The 20,516-nt window shown below is 39.0% G+C and overlaps 2 protein-coding genes across 2 annotated transcripts in view; both read right to left on the reverse strand.

The window, feature by feature from the left end:
• Positions 1-11,916, reverse strand: part of cerkl (ceramide kinase-like) — a 30,383-nt gene extending 18,467 nt beyond the window's left edge. Inside the window, exons 1-3 of the mRNA XM_017410164.3 lie at positions 11,598-11,916; positions 9,999-10,108; positions 3,434-3,664 (exon numbers count right to left, since the gene is read on the reverse strand). Of these exons, the coding sequence (XP_017265653.1) occupies positions 3,434-3,664; positions 9,999-10,108; positions 11,598-11,749 (493 nt within the window). The 5' untranslated portion in view covers positions 11,750-11,916. The remainder of the gene's footprint in view (positions 1-3,433; positions 3,665-9,998; positions 10,109-11,597) is intronic.
• Positions 11,917-14,921: 3,005 nt separating this feature from the next.
• neurod1 (neuronal differentiation 1) lies at positions 14,922-19,868 on the reverse strand. Its single transcript, XM_017410117.3, has 4 exons — positions 19,755-19,868; positions 18,141-18,430; positions 17,244-17,473; positions 14,922-16,301 (listed from the first exon to the last, which is right to left on the reverse strand). The coding sequence occupies exons 2-4, from the start codon at positions 18,416-18,418 to the stop codon at positions 15,742-15,744; spliced, it is 1,068 nt and encodes a 355-aa protein (XP_017265606.1). The 5' UTR covers positions 18,419-18,430; positions 19,755-19,868; the 3' UTR covers positions 14,922-15,741.
• Between the last annotated feature and the right edge of the window lie 648 nt (positions 19,869-20,516).

Here is a 20,516-nt window from a genome sequence, read left to right on the forward strand (position 1 = left end):
TCAATTTATTCCACCATCTGACCTCTTGCATTGAAACGGTCCCTATACAGCATAAATACTCGCTTTTTGTAACTCGGACTGCCATTCACTTTCTGCACAGTATCCTGCAGCTGCCTCGCACGGCAAACAGCACACAGAATAATGCTCTCGAACTAGGAAGTGTCTGCTCTCCGCTCACAATTGTGCAGCTGAACGTTCGGACCTTAAGGTTAAGAAGTGGCGACGGTGTCTGCAGCGGCGACACCACAATGCATGCAACAATGGGCTTTTCACACTGACCTCTGGCTGGAAAATAGGCTTAATGTCCACACGGCAGCAGAGCAACCTACAGTGTTTACCTTTCACATACACACACGCAGGCACAGACTCCTCCGGAGCCGTGTTTAAAGTGACAAAGGCCGTCACAATTTGATGTGCACTGTGACCACTTGAGCTGACACTCGACCTGTGAGCCATTCACGAGTGTAAGTTTGAGGCTAATAACGCAGTTTTAAAGAAGTTGTGACTTCGCCTGCTGGGCCTCGAAGGTAATCTGGTTTGATGGACAGACGGCCGCGCAGTCAGACAGGTGACCAGCGATAACGTGTCAGACCGATGCCATGGTGTGGGAGCGACAGTAGCCTGAGTGTCAACTTTGACCTCCTCATTTAACCATATCTTGTAACGTCTCTGTTGGGCCTGGCGTCGCCGGACGAACACAGAAAAGCTAAATTGTAAAGTGTGTTTGTGCGTGTTAAATCCGTACACACAGCACTCCAACATGTCCATTGTGTGTTAACTGTCAGCCAGGCACTGCCCACTACAGTCCACCTGGGAAAGCAGCGTATGGGAAAGTCAACGTGCACAAACATCCAGGACTTCATTAAAAAAAGCTCCTGACAACAGGTGGTTGCGTTGCTGAGAAGGTCGCTTGATTTACAATTACACTAGCTAGCCTAATAATAATAACAAACTAATGTAAAAATAGGCTTTAAATAATAGCATTGATTCAGGGTAATGTTTATAAAGAAACTGGTTCTTTCCCTCACAAAGCTGTTACCCAAATCCAACACAAACCATGACGTTTCTGCCACATTATAGATATGCTGGTAACATAACAGTGCAAAATGTGTCTGCTTTCTTTCAACGAAATGTTAACATATCATACATTTTTGTGTTTGTAAAAGAATATGGCTAATAATGAATCACTATTCACCTATTAGACTCTTATACACTACACTCATGCTTTTATCTTTTAAATACATTAAGATGCGGCCATGGGTTGGGACTTGGTATTGTTTTTTAGTTAGTATAAACTGATACACCAAGTCATGGCAAAAAAACAACTTGTCTTGCCAGAGGGCTCCTCAGCATGTGGACTGGGGAACCACCATTTCACGAGCCACAGCCCCAACACGTGTTCATGTAGACGCCATTTTAAATAATCTCTTTTGCAGACAACATGACTCATCTGCTGACAGCACGTAAGTACAGCTGAAAGCGTGTTTATGTCTCTGTGTTTGTGAGTGCGTACGTTTGTGTGTAATCTGTGTGTCTTTGTTCTTCTGGATTAGCAGATAAGCCCTCCCGGTTGACGTAACTATGACTCACCTTGTTAAACTGAGTGTAAAAAAATCTGATTGAAAACATTCAAGAATAAATATGAGCTGCCAGCGTTGCCTCACCTAACCTCAGGTGAATCGTGATGTCAGTGGAAAAAAATAAATAAATGGAGAAAAAGAGAGAACACATATAAAGTCTGCTCCTGCTGCACTGACTCGGTGTTTCATTTCTGCAATGTTTGCTTCTAATTATTTCAAACAAAACAAGGAAGTTTATTGTATTGAAAATGGTGAGGTGACCACCTGCAACTTCTGCAAATGTTTTACATGTGGACAAAACTGAAAGGTTTGTACAGCTTTAAGTCAAGGTTTCACTGCTAGCCAATAAAAGGTTATAAAACTAATAAAAGATATGAGTTATTTAATTGGATAAATTCATCAAAGAAAGAACATAAAAACTGTATAATTCTCGAGACAATTCTCTCAAAACTACAAAAGTGAGCATCATCTTTGCACTGCAGAGCAAATAGGTGTAATTAATCTTAGGAATAACGACTTCCTGCACAATTTCTTTACAATTTGCCAAAAGTCGGACAGAGACTCTGTTCCAGTTTACAGAGTGTGATGACAGAGCGTCCTCCACGCAGCATCATTCAGCTCTGAGTCACACTGAGGTATGAATGATGCATGTCAAAATGACACGAGCAGAGGTTCACCCTGAACACAGCTACTAATAGCTTTACTAATTGTTGTTTTGTAGTTCGTCAAAGACGATAACGGCTGATGTTGCATTTGAGATGCCTTGAGATTAGAGAGGGATTAATTACTCCCCAGTATGCACTGCATAACCAAATAAACAATAAAATTATTTTAGACCACCTTCAGCTTTGATTACAGCATGTATTCACCGTTGTTTTGTTTAACTGACAGTATGCAAAACTTTTTATTCTGGTTTATCTTGGGGACAGGAGTGTCAAAGATCTGTAGAAAAACTTCTTCAGCACTTCCTGAATGTGCTTAATGTGGTGAGAGTGGCTCATGCCCAACACCAACACAGGTTCTGAAGTTTCTCAGTTTTTAAAGTTTGGGTTTTCATAGACAATCCCGCACACCTTCATTATATTTTGGGCATTTTAAGTTTAGTAGTTTGTGAACTAGGGTTTTGAAGTTGAGTTTTAAAAAGTCTTATTTACTTACATTTTCTGATATGCTGCTTTGTTTTAAGAATTGTTGTGGTTTTCATTTAGTTGCTGTGTTTTTTCTAAATCATCCTCACATTTTTTGCTTTTTGCTATTGTTTTCCTTCAAGTGTTATTCTGTTTTTTGGGTCCCACATCATTCAGAATCAAATGTTCGTCTTTAGAAATTACTCCACCTGCTGTTTACTATAAACATTTTTTAAACTGGACTTGTATCGCGATGCATTATTAAAAACATACGTTGTGCGCTGATATTTCTGTTTGCTGCAGTGGGTCAGAATATGTACATTTTCATTACAGTCAAATCATCTTTTAAATAAAATATAACCTGACTCAAGTTGAATCTAACAGGTGATAAAAAAGCCTTTTGAAACTGGTATTGTAGTTTCTTTTCTCTACTTGATGGAAACAGGATTACTCAGCAGTGTGTGTCTATAATCATCTTACAGTGTGACGCCCACAGATTCCCTGATTCATGTTTCCACTGTTTCAGATTATATAACAAAGCTCCAGAAAATGTCATAAAACTGGGTAAACTGTTTGAATTATACCTTTTATGAAAGTGTATAAAAGCAGCCCTTTTAAAACTTGAGGAAAATTATGATAATTATAACTTTAAAACCAAATAACCCCACAAAAAATTTTTTTTTTTGTGCCTATTATTTAAGCTGCGTACCAGTCTGAATCTGTTACCTGTAAGCAGTTCTTTCAGGCTGTTATACCAAATGTGTGTGTGCTCTGAGGAGGCGTTGTGGAGGTGCAGCGTGTCCTCCTCCAGCCTCTTCTCTCTCCTCCTGCAGCTGAAGAGAGCCAGGCCGAGCACGGTCCCCCCCGACTGCTGGCCCGCCGCTCGCCGCCGCTTCACCTTCACCGCAAACACGTCCCGCAGCAGCAGCACGCCTGCCCGCAGCACGCTCACCTCACCTGCAGAGAGAGGCGGAGGGACACGTGAGGTCAACGTGCTGCCTATAACACAGGGTAAACCATGTGCGTCAGATCTGCAGAGGACAGAGGTTAGTGTTTTACATGTACACAAATCAAATGTTTAGTTCCTAAATATTTAAATGCCAACATATGATCCACATATAAACAGCAGCATGCAGTTTGATCAGCGTATAATGCTATTTCTGTAAACAAATAATCACTAATAAATATAATAAACAATAACTGGGCAAAAAAATTATTATTAGTCTTATTATTAACAATCTTTTGATCGATCCCCACTTGCTATATTAAAGAAGAATAGTCAAACTGTTTACATAATATCGCTGACAGACTTGACACTAATCTATTGATCAATGGAACCTGTCGATCAATCAGTGTAAGCAGGATAGGATGAAATTCTGAAGCCTGATTGGTCCACATCAGATCATTTAATCCTCTGAGGATAATGTCAGCATTGTATGCGCACGATACAGTAAAGTTACGTAACAGTCATGCTCCGATTTCATGCAGGGCACGCTTGTTACGGATCAAGATGATACTTTTGTCAGGGACTGAGTCTGTTGTCAGATTATCCTGCTGACAAACGGCACTACAACAAATAAATAAATAAATAAAGTAGCAACACTCCAATAAAGTCTCATCACCTGCCGTCTTTAGGGTTTTAAACAAAGCTCGGTTAGCACTTGGAGTATTTGTTGGAGGTGACTATCAGCTATTATCACACCAAATCTAATTTCAAAATCTGTGAAATGAACTGAGGCAAAGCCTGGTTTGTGTTGAATTTCACCAATTAGCTATCGCAGCCATCTTGAGTTGGATTGAGTCTGAAAGTTAGTCAACGAAGATGACTTCCTGAGAGTTTCATTGAAATCTGTTGAGTAGTTCATGAATTATTTTGCTACCAAACACACGCACAGACACAGTTACATTATTGCTCATCTTACATGACGGCGAGCAGTAATAAATATAAATGTGTAGCACCCCATCCTTCTTTCACTGAAACCTTTGACCGAGAACCAGAGCATTTATTGATTCTTTGCATTTCTCAGTGATCACAGAAATACTTCACTATCTGTGGGAGTTTTCATTTCTCTAGAAACAAACAATGCCTACTGATACCATAGCTGTATCATGTAGATCAGAGGTGTCTAACTCCATTCCTTGGGGGCCGCTCTCTCTGCATTTTTTAGATGTGTTCTTGCTTTAAAACACCTGCTTTTAATGGATGACTTGTTGCCATGCTCCTGGAGAACTTGATGATTTGGCGAGAAGGTCATTAAACCATTTGAATCAGGTGTGTTGGAGCAGAAAAACCTAAAACTCCCAGGACAGCGGCCCTCGAGGCCTGGAGTTTGACACCCCTGATGTAGATAAATGCTTTCTAAAAGAGTCCCAAACTGGAAAATTCAAGCATGTCATATTGTATATGAAGAAGGTTATAAATAACAAAAAGAAACAGACCAAAAAATAATTGTTTAATAAGTCTGTAGATAACCTTTAAAAAAATCGCCTTGAGACCCATTAATCAAAAAACATAAACATATTGTCCATGTGTTTGTGAAAAATGACTTTTATAATGCTGTTCAGCTGGCTTTAGGGACAAACATGTCACAACAGGTGGACACACATCTGGATAGGAAATGTTTAACTCCCAAAATGGCAAAAAATAATCCACTTTGATCATCAGAAAGGTTTAAATCTATTGGATCCTATATTTAACCCTGCTGGTTTAAACTTAAATCATGGTAAACAAAGAATGGAGCTCAAATTTATGGTAAATACATCATTTCAATTTATTTGACTTATTGCTCAAAGATTATTTTAGCCTTTGGAATTCTGCTGATGAGTTGTGAAAAAACACAACAAGTATTTGTCTAAAGAGATTGAAGCTAAATTATAATAAATAATAATAGTAGTAAACTACAATCAGAAAAGCCTGCAGCAGCAGTCATATGTAAGACAGAGTAAACATCTCAGGGCAAACAGATTCATCAGGAAACACTTCTAAATGATTATTGGCGATTAACTGCTTATCTATGAAAAAAAATCCCTCCTGCTGTTATCAAACACCAAATACCCCAAATCACCCAGCCTTGTTGCCCCCAGAGAGCCCAGCATCCATATGTTGAGGTCACAGTTCATGTGTTGCAGTGCTCTGTTGTTGTTGCTTCTTTTTTCCCATCCTATCTGCTCAATTAAGGTTGGACATAGTCAAAATTATTTTCCTGGTAATAACCACTACTTCCAGACTTGGACATCCACACACACAGCAATGCTTTCAACTTTAAACTCAATTTCATCTTAATAAGAAGTTTATTTTGCTCTGAACCTGGAGTTACAGCTCCCCCTTTTGATTCTGAACACTTCTGTGCTTCTAGGTTGCAGCGGAGGGGCAAAGCAACCACGTCTATCAAGCATTTACAAAAATAAACCATACAATATACCTTTAAGCCTCTTAAACTCTCTTAGCTGTGGCTTGCTCTGCTTTAAAGGCAGGTTTAGGAAACTGTCTCTGCAGTGAAAAGCTGGTAAATGATGCTCCACACCATAAATATGTCATTAAGCTGCCAAAACTACAAGACTAAAAAGGCTAAAAGATTTTTGAAGAGCTGCCAACTGAAAACCCCAAATCCCTCTTCTGCCAGTCCAAAGAGCTTTAATCTTTGTTTCTTTCTTTTTGTACTCTCTGGCAAGGAAAAAAAAAAGTCAGAAATGGAAATAAAAAAATCTGACTGAAAAAAATACATTTTCTATCCAACGCAATAAAGATGACTCTGATCGGCACTGACAGAACCTACAGAGATGCTGCAAACACACACTGTTGGTTCCAGATGGAGGTAAGTTTCCCATCATGACCTACTGCGCCAACAAACACACACACACAGTGGCAGTCCGGTCTCATGGTGACCGGGCCATGTGGTGACTGTAGGGAGCTCTGGATCATAGTTTACTCGAACACACACAAACACAGAACTGTGCTTCGACCACTTCGACAATCATTCATTTCCTGGAAGACAGTGTCTGTCATTTTATTTAATAATTCATCTTACGGTTCGTTTTAAAGGATTTCTTCCCTAAAAGAGGAGCCGGCCTCCACATTGCTTCCGGTACAGTAATTTATGACCTGACAACTCGACAAACACACACAAGCTCGGCCTCTTCTTCAGTGGTAGTCAAACGTAAAAAATCTCCTCCACCACACAGATAAAAATCGGTCGTCTTGATTAATTAATAGATTCTGATGTGGTCAGCTGATTGGTAAATAAGCAGGTATTGATTCTTTGCAAACTCCCAATGGTCAGAGAAACTCAGAAACCTCACTCATATTCACTGTTGTTAACAAATCTCTGCCCAAACAAAATCTGGAACAAATACTCTCTTAAGTAAATGAGCAAATGTTGCTTGACGATTCCCATTTGAAGATGCAAAAAGGCAAACCTCTCTCCATTTTTGTCCATGCTTAGAGCTATGTTGGGACAAACACTGAGGGGAAAACAATTCTTAAAGACAAAGCGCAGCATGGTGATTAATCCAGTATGACATAAATCTTCCTTTAAAAAGAAACTCTAAGTCTTAGTGGTGTTTGGAAACAACCTGTAAAAACCTGACGGGTCTCTTAACTAAAGCCTTGAGTGTTAAACCTGGCTTTAATCATTTAAATGAATTGTGTTTGAGCCAAGATTTTTTTTTAAATAAACATTTCCTCGACATTGATGCATCACATGAACTATTCTTAATTTTAAGGCCATTTTTCAGGGTCACAGAGGGTTGGAGCCCAGCATAACCACAACCAATGTCAGTCACAGAATAACTACAGAGACTAATGGGACAAATAATCATAAACTCTCACACTCATTCAAATCATGATCTAATCTAATGTGCATGTTTTCTCATTAAAGAAGCAGCTATTTTGTGTTTTATTCTGTTTTATTCCTTGTGCTTTATTTGTTTTATCTTATTTTTACCCACTTTTGTTAACCTAGTGGTTATTGTAAAGGGCTATACAAATAAATTTATTATTATTATTATTATTATTATTATTATTATTATTATTATTACAAAGGGAAACCAAGCTAACTCCACACAAAGGTCCAAGTTTTAAACTTTTAATGTAAGGGAGCAACCTACAGTACCAAGCCTTATTCCGCTTTTCAGCTATGTTTCTGTAATTTTTCTGGATAATCCAATAAAAAAATACACTTTTACATTTGAAATATAACTCCTGGAGCTTCAAACTTTGCTGAAATACGCCTGCCTATTCGAGGTTTTCGTGGCAAAACCCTTGTCTTGTGCGCCAACTCCCATTCTGGCTCAGTGTCGTTTCAAATTTTTTCACACTGCTCCAACGACAAGAAACGTGATCGGCACCTCTGACAGTTCAGGTTTCACTTTCCTGACCGAGAGCGACTTGATGAATTCAAGTACTGAAATAAACAACAACAGATGATCCATTTATATAGAAATATCTCATCAGCGCGCACACGCAGCATGCTGATAGGCTGGCTGTGTGTTTGTGTGTGTTAATCTCCTCACACTGAGAGACTCTAATAACCCCCCACGGGCCGAACCAACTGCTCTCTAGTACTGCCAACACACACACACACACACACACGGTGCTGGCTTAATGACATTAGCTTGGATGAAATACAACAAAACAGATTGGCTTCAACTACACACACACCTTCATCCTGCTTCACTAACCAGTTCTGTCTGAATGGATTTCAACCAAAAATCTACCACACAACAGGATCGTACTAAATGCAATCAAAAATATACCAAAACATTGAACAAATATGAGCAAATCAGCAGCTGTTAACCTTTTAGGATCCATCAACATGATTGTCTTTATTAAAGATTCGCATATGCAGAATAGGAGCGGCTTACTTAGCTGAAACACAGTGTGTGAGATGATGGAGGCCTGTAATGTGCCTATGATCTGTCCAAGGTGGAGGGGTGTGTGTGTGTGTGTGGAGGGGGGGAGGTCATATTACAGTTCAGTCTAAGTGCTCTGAAAAATCTAAATAAGATTATGTTGAAAAAGAAGCATAATTCTTTATTGAAGTTGTTTAGCTGCATTATTTGACTTAATGACAACGATAGAAAGTTGAAGGTAAAGTGTTTCAAGAAAATAAAATGTCAGCAGATTGGAACATCATACCTGTTAGGATTTGAGTTTTTGTAATTATTTTTTGGTAATCTTTTGTGTTAAGTTTTTCATTATGTTCCATTACAGAAAATGTAAAACAACCTTTCCAATAAAAACTGAAGGCATTAGTATTTAACCTGGAAAGCAAATTCAGGAATTTTGGATCTTAACCTACAGTCTAAAAATCAATAAATTAGTCTAGAAAAATACTGTCTTCCTGTCCTATATTTATGAAATTTTAAAATCTGAATCTATTGTGTTTGTTTAATGTTTTAAACTGGAGTTTTGTTGAAATTAATTAAATTTTTTAATTGACTTTTGTTGGGAGGGTAACCTGAATTCTTAATGTAAGGCAGATAACAGTGGACATGCAAAGAGCAGAGGTGTTCACTGAGTCAATCATTACCCCGTTCTTGGTTTCTGATACACACACACACACTTTTTTGAGCATTTCTATTTGCGTTGGACGAATTAGAAATCAAAAGAAAACAGCACAGTACTACTTTTTAGAAATAAAAACACTGGGCCATTCTTGATAAAGGTTCATTGTGATGATCATTCAAAGCTAAACACAACTTATATTTGTCTAAATGAAAATGAGTAAAGAAAGGTAAACATGAGTAATTTTGGTAATGAAGAAATATGTCATATTTTATTACACATCACATAATAATTTCTTAGCAGCATAGTTTGTTTAATTAAGATTTTTAAGGTTTTTTCTCCTCAAAATGAAGTGTAAAGAAATAGAATAAAACATTAAAGCTAATGTCTTGTTAGCATTCTGCTTCTATACTTCTCCAGCTTTAGTTTTGGCCTTTGCAGATGCTGATTCTGAGGGCGTGCGTAACAAACACACCAAACAGGCACAATATGTGAGGGATATAATGTAAGTCATGTCTTCTGAGCCTGGAGGCCTCCTACTGCAACTACTGTAGCAATATACTCCAAACAGACATAGACAAGCGCACTAATATGAGAAGATGTGTGTTTTTTTCCACTTTGATTTGAGAAGGAATCCAGATTGTCCCACTGCATGCAGAGGGGTGTAAATATGAGAGTGTGTGTTCAGACATTTCAAGCCGTCTTCAGAAAACAGAGCTTCTCCATCGCAACAGCAGCTACACAGGACTGCTGAACGCCACGCAGCCCGACCTCGTAGGAACTGACCTGTGGGGGTCTCTGGGACGATGGGGGTCCAGGTCAGTTTGGTTCGGGTGAGCAGGACATCATGACTCTTTTTTCCCACTTTGAAGATTCCTCGCAGCAACACCGTCTCACTGGCACATTAAAACACACAAACACACAGGTTACTTCCACCATTTATAAACATTTGCAGTAATCGTATAGATGATGGCTGGAGAGAAGCCCCAGCTTCTCACGACCCAGAATAGAGAAGCAGGTAAAGAAAATGGATATAGATAATATTAACCTGGGATTTAATTACCCTATCTGTAAATTTGCTTTATTTATAATTTGTCTAATAAAAACAACACTTTTTAGAGTTCAACATAGGTCAAGAGTGTTTACCAAGAGTCTACATTTATCAGATCAAAGGGTTCGAAACACAATTACTGCAAATTTAATAAACAATAACATATAATTGCAATAAAAATCACTGCAATTATATGCTTACTGTGAAATATTAAGTTCCAACATGTTTACAAGTCAAATTACAAAAGAACTATTCCATTACGAATATTTTTCTGCCATTCATACAACTAAATAATAAATTAACTTTTGCAGATTGCTTAGGGCTATTTTGAAGCATTTCTGCGTGTTGATAAAAATATAAACAACTTCAAGCTGGGGCCCCAAATTTTGCTGTCTTTAAGTAAGTTTAAGTTTTTGAAGCTAAGCAGAACAGCAGGGATGAAAGCTAAACGCTTGCAGGAGTAAGCTGACATGCTCCCATCCCAGCGCTAAAATGCTACAGATACCATCCTGAGCTTCATGTCAGAAATCAGTCAATCAATTTCAACTACTGTGCTCAGTCATGTGTCTTTGTATGCTTACTGCGAAACTTACAATATCTATTGAACAAGGTTTTTTTTTCCTATGACACTGTTAAAGAAAACCAATCTTTGACAATGTGTTTCACTGCTGCTACAACTTCTTGGAGTGTGATAAATCCACAGACAAAACCATATTTTTAAATGGGATTCCCATGAAAAAGTAGGTGTGTGCTGATGGGAAAATGTCCATCCTTTCATGTATTTTCTGCAATATTTATATAGACTTGTGGTGACGCAGGAGGCACGATGACAGTGTATATTCTTCAAACGGGTCACCTAAAAAGATCTTAATTTAATCAAGTTTCATTGTGGGTTTTTGAACATTGTTGCATCCACTTCTTTAAGTATAGAAGAGGAGGGGGATAGTGGTTTAGTTGAGAAAATAATCATGACCCTTTCACTCAGAATTTAACAGAAGAGCTCTAAAAACAATCATTTTCAGTGGTTAAAGGGTTTTATAGCATTTGGATTTATTTTTTTTTCTGAGGGTTTAAGTGTTAAGCATCTGCACTTGAGAGCTGTGTTTGTTCACTTAGATGCTGTATCAGTTGTTTAGGTTTCTCTCTCTGCCTTTAATTCTTCTTATTTGTTGTTTTAACTTTTTGTTGTGGCCTAAAGTTTAAACAGCAAGGGCTTTTACTTTGAAAGGATTCGCTGAAGGTCGGTGTAAACTCAAGTTTCCCTTCCTCCTCCTCTTCACCAGTGTTAATGTCTCCATGTGGACTCTGTAAATGTAACTTCAATAACAGCTCACCTCTGCTCCTCTTCCTTCTTCACCACCTGCTCCTCCTCCTCCTCCTCCTCTTCCTCCTCCTTCCCTGTCTCCCTTCGCTTCTTTCTCTTCTTCTTCTTCTTTTTCCCGCTGTCTCTCTGCTCCGCCTGCGCCTCCTCGTTCAGCTCAGACATGTTTGCTGAAAAGTAAAACCGGCGAACAAACAAAACAAAACAAAAACAAACTGGTGCCTATTCATTTGCTTCCTTCCCGATGAGCAAGCAGTAAGCTGCTCACGGTGTATTTCCGGGGTCTCGTCGCTATGGAGACGGGCAGCAGCTTTGCTGGGCGCGCGGCAGATCCACCGGTGTGTGTAATCAACGACTGTGCGCGCTCCCGTTCCCGTCCATGTTGGAGCGCGCACACGATGATAAAGTCCTGTCTACAGGAAGTCAAGTTTAGATTGTTTCCAATTTAGGTAAAAAAAACAAACAAAAAAAAAACAGTGTAATTCTCCTGAAAATTAAGTGTCTCTAGTTTTACATTGAGTATATATTTAACCACAATTATTAATTTGTCATTTAAAGTAATTTTCTTTCTAATAAACAATAAATTTACACCAAAATGTGTTAGAATGTAGTCTTTTTTTATCCTTTTTTAGTGAAAGGTAATATATTCTATTTTGTGATAGCCTACTTATTTGTATAAAATTTACAATAAGTTATGCTTTTCAGAGGTAGGCCAAAGTATAAATTATATGTCCAGCTGCGGAAAACCTGAACTATAATGGGTTTTCATTGGCTCACATCAAAATCTACTCTTGTACAAGAAGTGGAAAGTACTGTGCCACTAAGCTGTTTCCAGTGCACATGCATATGTAGTCTAATTTCTGCCATATTCTGTCTTGTCCCAAAACATAACTTGCATATTCATTAGATAAAAAAAAAAATCAATGTATTGCCTGTACACTTGAGTAGATAAAAGAAAAAACGTTCCGTTTCTGAAATTTTAAAGCAATTTTTCTGAATGCTATTTTACCAACCTTTACATTGTTATTGACTCTGCATTTCACAGTTCCTCCATCAGAAATAGAATTTGCAAGACGCACCCCCGGCTGTATCAACAGTGCTACTGCTAGCTGCTACTGCTATATGTGCCTGCAAGTAAACATGAATTCTATGTAAATAACTCTGTTGTGTTAAACTGATGGCAGTGTAAGGATTTATAAAAAAAGTGCTTGTATGAACCGTAACATGTTTGAGTTGGAGTTGTTTAAGGCTGGCTGCAATCTACTTTGGCTGTTAGCTCATCACTTTGGTCAAAATAAAACTATTTCTCCAAACTAAGGTAATTCAAAACAAATCTACGACAGGTAAGGTAGTATATGCTCATAACCCTTCCATAAAAGCCCCACTTTAACACATCCAAATAATAGCTTTATTTCTGTAACAGAATCAAGAAGTATCACTGCTGTTGTTGTGGCATCCTGCAGTTTATTACACCTGGATTGTTGTTTGGTGATGCGTCCTGTGATATTATTTAACAGACACCTGCCAGCCAGTCGGAGAGGGCGGGGGGTGGGGGGGCTTCGGTAGTAATACCATATTATGAGCTACAGCTCAAACACCAACTCAGCGTGTGTGTTGCTGACAGATGGCTGAGTTTAAATCTGCATTAATCAGTGTTATGATCAGCCAACAGACTGAAACACAAAACCACAATCACAAAGGCTGCTGATCATACTGCTCTTTAATACTCCTAGTGCTGCTGCAATCAGAAATATGCTTTTATTTTTGAGAACAAGCCGGACTTTATTATCGGAACTAATAATATCCTACCTAACCACTTTTATGATTGCCTTTTATTCCCACTCCTTCATGCTTCTTATGTCTGTATTGACCTGCTCAATAAATGCAAAACTAAAGGCAGCAAAACAGTTAAGCTTTTCTTTATTATTATTATTTTATAAAAAGAAGTTTATATTGATGTTAAAGTCCTGCAAAATTTTTTTCTGGAAATGTTGTCTGCACTGTTGGGCACAAAGAAGTCTTATGCAATTTTTTCCCCCCAGTATTATTCCACTTTACCAGGAAGGCTAAACGGTGGGATATGGCCACCATATTGTCCCAGTTGACTCCCTCACACACACACACACACACAGTAGGATATTAGTGAGTGCGCGTGTGTGTGTGTGGAGGGGGGGGGGGCTCTCATGCATAAACGAGATCATTTTCATAAATTAAAATCTCGCCTGCAGAACGAACATCTGTGCCCTTCACACACACACAAACAACGATCCTGGTTTTGTCCTTCAGACTGTTGGACAATGTTGTTAACAGGGTTTACTCTGCGGGGAGATAAAACGCGTCCCATCGTCTTTGGCTTCCCTGTCACCAGGAAATCCAGGGAATCTTTAAGTTCATCCGGCCTTGATTCAGCTGATGGTGTCAATTTAAACGCGGACATCTGTAAGATTAAATCATCCTATAATAAAAATAAAAAAAACACTTCACAATTACTGTTTCTAATTACTTTGCCACCATGAGCAAAATACAACAGCAAACATAAAAACTATACGACTTATTATTTTTAATTACTTTTGTATCACGTACCACATGATGTATATTATATATAATCGGTAAATTAGAATTAAAGATGTAAACTATCAGCATCGTTCTCATTTTAAAGGCTGAACTCTTTTTTTTTTTGACTAATCACTTCACCATATTGTTCAAACAAACGTTTATAATACATTTTTACAGATTTGATTTTTTTTTATTATCATAATGATGCCAGTGCATAAGTACTGAAGCACCCTTACTACTAGTTGGGTGTTAATTTTCTGTTTATATCTCAATTTTTTAAATCACGTCTCCCTTCACAGCTTTGGAAGCTTCACACAAAAGATTCATCTGTCGTCTGGTAACACTACATCGTGCGACATAGACTCAGTTTATAACGTGAAATCCTTTCACATACGCTACAATAGAGCTCTATAACTCAGGCAGACCTTACAGTAGAAACATGGTTCAGAGTTTAACAGGTCACAGAAAGTAGGACTTTATGTGACCAAACTGGTGTTTTCATATCTTTAATTGTTTTTACACAATCGCACGATCACTGCAGACAGGTAAAAATGAACAGATGCTTCAGTCACTTATGGTTCAGGAAAGGTTTAGTGTGACTTTTTGTACAGAGACTGTTTGTTTGAGGCTTAATTTCTGCTCTGCATCTCTGTCTGCCTGCCTCTTGAAGCGCACTGTAAGGGAGTGAGAGGTGTGTGTGGTTACCATGGGGACCCCAGTGAGCCACTGGCAGCAGCTTTAACTAAATATTTTTGGTTTTTTTTGTGTGTTTGTTTTTTTTAAAACCGCAAAAGTAATTCCCAAATTATTTTGGGGTTTTATAGAAGAACGTTGATGTATGCTGAAATTGGGCGGTAGCTGCATCGGCATCCTTCCAACTTTCCTACATTTGTTTCTACATTGTCCAAGGCTGACACTATCCAGTCTAATTATGTGTGTTTAAAATCCAAAAGACACTGAAAGCAATAACGCAGTCCAGACTGTTTTTTTTTTGTGTTGTTGCAGATGAATCGAGCCTTGCAGGTGAATCACATGGATTTCCTTTTAATAAAAGGCCTTTATAAACATCTATCTTATAAAATATGAACAGGAGTCACATGAAATGCCAACATAACGCTACAGGAACATTGTAAAAACCAAAAAAAAAAAAAAAAGTAAAAACCACATGAACAACATGAACACTTCAGCCCGACGCCGACTCTAAGCCGGCTCAACGTCGCCTCTCACACAGACCCAAAAATAGAGAATTCTTTTAATTTTCGTCAACATTTGGAATTAACAGCTAAGCGTTCGCTCAGGCTTTAACAAAGTTGCATAGTTTATTCCAGATTATTGCTCATTGATTATTTAGAAGTGATAATATGGTTAAAAACGAGACATTCGAACAGCCTCTCCCGCCAGATAAAAACGCGACAAAGATACGAGGCTACGGCCTCAGTGACATCACCATCAGTGGGAGGAGTCACAGAGCCTGACAGGAAGAAGGAATGCAGGGACAGACTGAAAGACAGCTAGGACATGATAGAAGGACACATGATTGTCTCCCCGTGTAAAAGTCTCTCTGTCTTCGTCGGTTTCACAGTCCTTCGTCCTCCTCGTCCTCACGAGTCGTGGAAGATGGCATTCAACTGGGCGTTCATCAGCCGCTCGTGGTGCGAGTGTCCGTCAAACCCCATCAGCTGCTCCACCTGCAGCTCCGCGCTCCGCAGGTTGGGCCCCCCGCCGCCGTAGATGGCGGTGTGCCCTCCGGCTGCCCCTCCCCCGTAGTGCACGCTGAAGGAGAAGCTCTTGTCGTAGTCAGAGGGCGCGACGGGCTCGTGCTTGAAGGAGGAGAAGTTCCCATTGATGCTCAGGGGAGGACTGAGGGGCGGGTCGAACGCCGGGCCGTCCGACACCAGGACGCCATCGAAGAAGGGTTCCAGTGGGCCGTAGGGCTGACCTTTGACCTGGTGGAAGATGTGGGAAGGGTCCATGGTGCCGTAGGGAGGGCTGGGTAAGCCGGCCGTCAGCCCGGGGCTCTGGTAAGGGAAGTGTCCAGGATAGGGGGCGACGCCTGTGGGGGGGAGGTGTGCCGGGAGGTCGGGTGTCTGCTCCGGAAGGAAGGTCCGAGGGTTCAGCTGAAGGCAGCCCGCCACCAGATTAGTGGTTGGCTGAGAAAGACCTGAAAACACAGACATGGTTAATAGTATCAATACTCATTAGGAGCCATTAATGCTTCTTCATACATCTGAATATAACCCAATTTGTACATAAATATCTCAGTAGGTGCTCAGAACTATTGAGACATGTTAAGAACCTAAACATAATATCTCATAAAATACATTATTTAATACAGTTTTATATTTGACAGGAAGTCGTAATGTAGATACATTATTGTTATAACATGCTGTCACTTAGTTTTAATACATTGAAATACTAGTTAGCACTAGAAAAAAAACTTGAATGGTAGTTTTGTCTAAACATTTTATCAATAAATTTATTTGGCCACATCAATATTCAACATTGGTCTAATTTCTGGTCAAACGTATTTCATACATTATTATAAAGAATTGCCATCAGATGCATGTAATTTTGCATGTTTTAAAAGTTATTTTGCTGTCTGAAATTGTGTTTTAATTGCTCCACGTAATACTTCATTTTCAGGGGTTGGAAGGTTTAATTTTGGTTGTATTTTCTAAAGTTCAATCTTCCCATCTGGCAAAGCTTCAAGCTGGATCGAAACACTGATTAATAAATAATCTCTGCGGCAAAAAGTAAATGTAAAGTTTTTTTGTTTTCCTCACAAAATATTCAAGCACTGCTTAACTATTGAAAGAAGTTATAACTGCACATCATTTGTTAGATCGCAGTGACTTCATTGATTGTTAGACTTTTCCCTACAATGCCTTCATAAACCTGACAAAGTGAGATTTTAGATTTAATCCCGCTGTTAGCACGTTAGCACGTTAGTATCTCGCCTACGTGAGGATCTCTGCTCTGGTGTATGACCTCACAGAGCCACATATATTTATATAAAATAACAATACAGACCCTTCTAGTTGAGACGTTTCCCATCACTTCATTATTGCCCGAGCCCCGTTAGACCGAGTCGGCTGGTTCTCACCTTTGCAGAGCGCCTGGACGAAGCTCATGAGGTCGGGCGACTTGCCGGAGCGCAGGATCTCACTGAGAGCCCAGATGTAGTTCTTGGCGAGGCGCAGCGTCTCGATCTTGGACAGCTTCTGGGTCTTGGAGTAGCAGGGGACGACTTTTCGCAGGCTCTCCAGCGCGTCATTCAGCCCGTGCATGCGGTTCCTCTCACGGGCGTTGGCTTTCATTCGGCGGACCTTAAACCTGCACGGACAAATGGATTTTTATTTATTTTATTTTTTTAAGGCAAGTTATCTAATATCATATTTGGAACATCATCCCTTCTAAATCATGCATTCAGGACGCAGCTGAGAGTCAGCGTATATTAACCAACACCTAAAAGTGCAGAAGGTTAGCATGTTAGCTTGCATCTAGTCCTCTGTTCGCTTTAGAAGCAATGGGGAAACATAGAAAACTGACTGGTAAACATATTATACTCAAACAGATTGAATTTCCAATCATTTTATAAGATGCAACGCACTGATATGTGGTGGTGCCCTGGTGTTCTGTGGACTGTAAGCTGCTTTTTGACCAACAAGTAACTTGGGCCAAAGTTATTGATAACCATAAAGAAACCTTCCTTAGGATGTTTCTATGAATAAATGGCTCACAGATGTTTCGAACTGGTAAACTCTTTGTTACATTGTCCTTTTGAGCACAAGGGAAATGGTCCTACATCAGAATCAGCTGCATTTGTTGAATTCATTTTGTTGTGAACCATCTTCCTTCAGGTTTGAAATGTCCCTAAGAAGCGTCCCATCTTGTGAACAGTATTATTCAAGCATTAGTTCATTCGGTCTCTTTAAGTTTTAGATTAGCAGAGATCGAGACACATTTAACGCTGGGGCGATGTTTGGATTGGGAGCCGTACCTCTGCAGACGAGCCTTGGTCATCTTCTTCTTCTTCGGTCCTCGCCTCTTGGGCTTGTTCTCCCCATCGTCATCCTCCTCCTCTTCCTCGTCTTCATCCTCCTCCTCGTCGTCTTCCAGATGGTGGAACCGGTCGTCCACCTCCTCCTCCTCCCCTGCTCCTCCTCCTCCTCCTCCTCCTCCTCCTCCTCTCTCCGGGTCTTTTCCTGCAGGGCTGCAGAGGTCCTGCTGCTCGTCAGACTCGGCGGACGCCTGCTCCTCCCGTACAGACCTTGTCATGTTGCCGCTTCACTGATGAGGCACAAAAAAAGGGAGGTGTTAGAAACCTCCACTCACTTCCCCACCATCACTCTGATCTCGCTCTCTCAACCACTGATTTTAATTCAAATATTTTACTTTTTTGTTTATTCTTTAGCACAAATAAAAATGTAGACACCTTACATTTAATATGTCTTTATTAAATTTTAAACAAAAACAAAACACTTAAATGTTTAAGATGGATTTTTATATTTTAATATGTTTTGATGTTTAAATGTGTGACCATTTCAGTTTTAAAAAAGAAGAGGTGCTGTATTTAATCATGAGTCTAACCTTCAGTTTATTCTCAAAAAAAAGAAAGAAATGAAATTGGCTTACAGTAAAATATCAGATATGCTGCTTATATATTTATACTTTGTTTTGTTTTTTATCTCTATCTGATTTATAAAAATCTTTTTAATGTTCACATGACGGCGGCTGAAATCTGGGTTATATGGATCAATAATAAAACAAACAGGAACGAACTAACGTAAAAAATAAAAAAAAAACATCTAAGAAAAAAAAGACATTTAATGGGAAAGAGCGGCGGGTTTACTGATTCAGCTGGAATGACTACATATTATAGAAAGACCGTTTCATTCTCGTTTTATGAAATGAAATAACAATAAAAATATATATAAAAAAAAAGCTGAAGATGCCACAAAAAATGAAACTAAACTTCGCCAAAATCTTATTTTACTCAAATCACAGATGGTTTTCTTCAGGAAAATAAATATATTTAAAACCTGCCACAAAAGCTTTGCAAAATTACTGAAATAATAACCTTAAAAAAAGAGTTTAAAAGCGAAATAATTTTAATATTAATAATAATAGTTTTTTTTCTTTAGTATTCTCTTGTTTTGTCCTGTGAATTATCAGCCGACAGGCAGGTGGACGGAGGGACGTTTGGGTTCTAAATAATAATAATGATAATAAAATAAGATAAATAAAATACATTATGAAGATGATAAAATGTTGATTTAGATGACTGATTTAAAACGCGGGAAAAGGTCCATTTCTAATCACAAATTAAAAGGTTTTGAGATAAATTCTTAGAAGTTAAACAAAATAAAAAAGTAACCTGTCGATAAAAATGTATAAAAATTAAATAAAATTGAAAATGCTGCCAAAGACTCAAATTAAATTAGAACTAGGTGGGTTTTCGGGTTACCTAATTAATGTCAGATTTATTTATTTTCTAATAAACTACTCACCAGCTGATAAATTCAGTTCAATCTGTTTTATTTTTATTGTAATAAAGGAGTCTAATAAATAATAAAGAGGCTGAATGAATGAGGTTATTACGCTGAAAACCTACCTGTTGTAGATGACACGCTGTGCGTCAGATCGCAGGCATCCCGCGCGCGCGCTCCGTCCGGGTCTGTGCGTGACTGTGCGTGAGGTGGGGAGAGCTCTCTGAGGTGTGTGCGTGGGATGCTGCTACTTTTATACTCAGCATCATACACACACACACACATTTACACGCATGAGGTGCTGTGGGTAATTAGCATATCAGGGCCCCGCCCTCTCGGCACGCGCCATACGGTGCTGACGTCATTAAAACGGCCCCGGGGATCACGTGACAAATCTTCATTCGTAGCAGCCAAGGAGTCTCTCTCTTTCTCTCTCTCTCTCTCTGAGTCTTTGTGAGGAAAGTTGACCATCTGTCAACGCAAACACACACCTGAAGTCTGCCTCTGAAAGAAAAATGCATGAAATTAAGATTATGGTATTAACATATTTAAATAAGATTAATAAGGGCCATGGTTAGTGATGAAGATGATGTTATTCATACTACTTACTAGTGCTGGGAAAAGATGTTGATCATTCCTCACTGTCATCAATGTAGCCTCGGCCACTCGCCCATTAGGATGGTGAGGTCTACTCATCATCATCATCATCATCATCATCATCATATAAACTGATGATGATGATCATCATCATCATCATGAGTTTGTTGATGATGTCAAATAGTTATTAACTGGCACATTGACTGTCTTGCTGAAGATTAAAATTGGACAATGAAATCATTTTTATAAATTTCAAATTATATTATATTTTTAGATAGATAGATAGATAG

Source organism: Kryptolebias marmoratus, linkage group LG6 (genome assembly GCF_001649575.2).
Source record: "Kryptolebias marmoratus isolate JLee-2015 linkage group LG6, ASM164957v2, whole genome shotgun sequence".
NCBI classification, from domain to species: domain Eukaryota; kingdom Metazoa; phylum Chordata; class Actinopteri; order Cyprinodontiformes; family Rivulidae; genus Kryptolebias; species Kryptolebias marmoratus.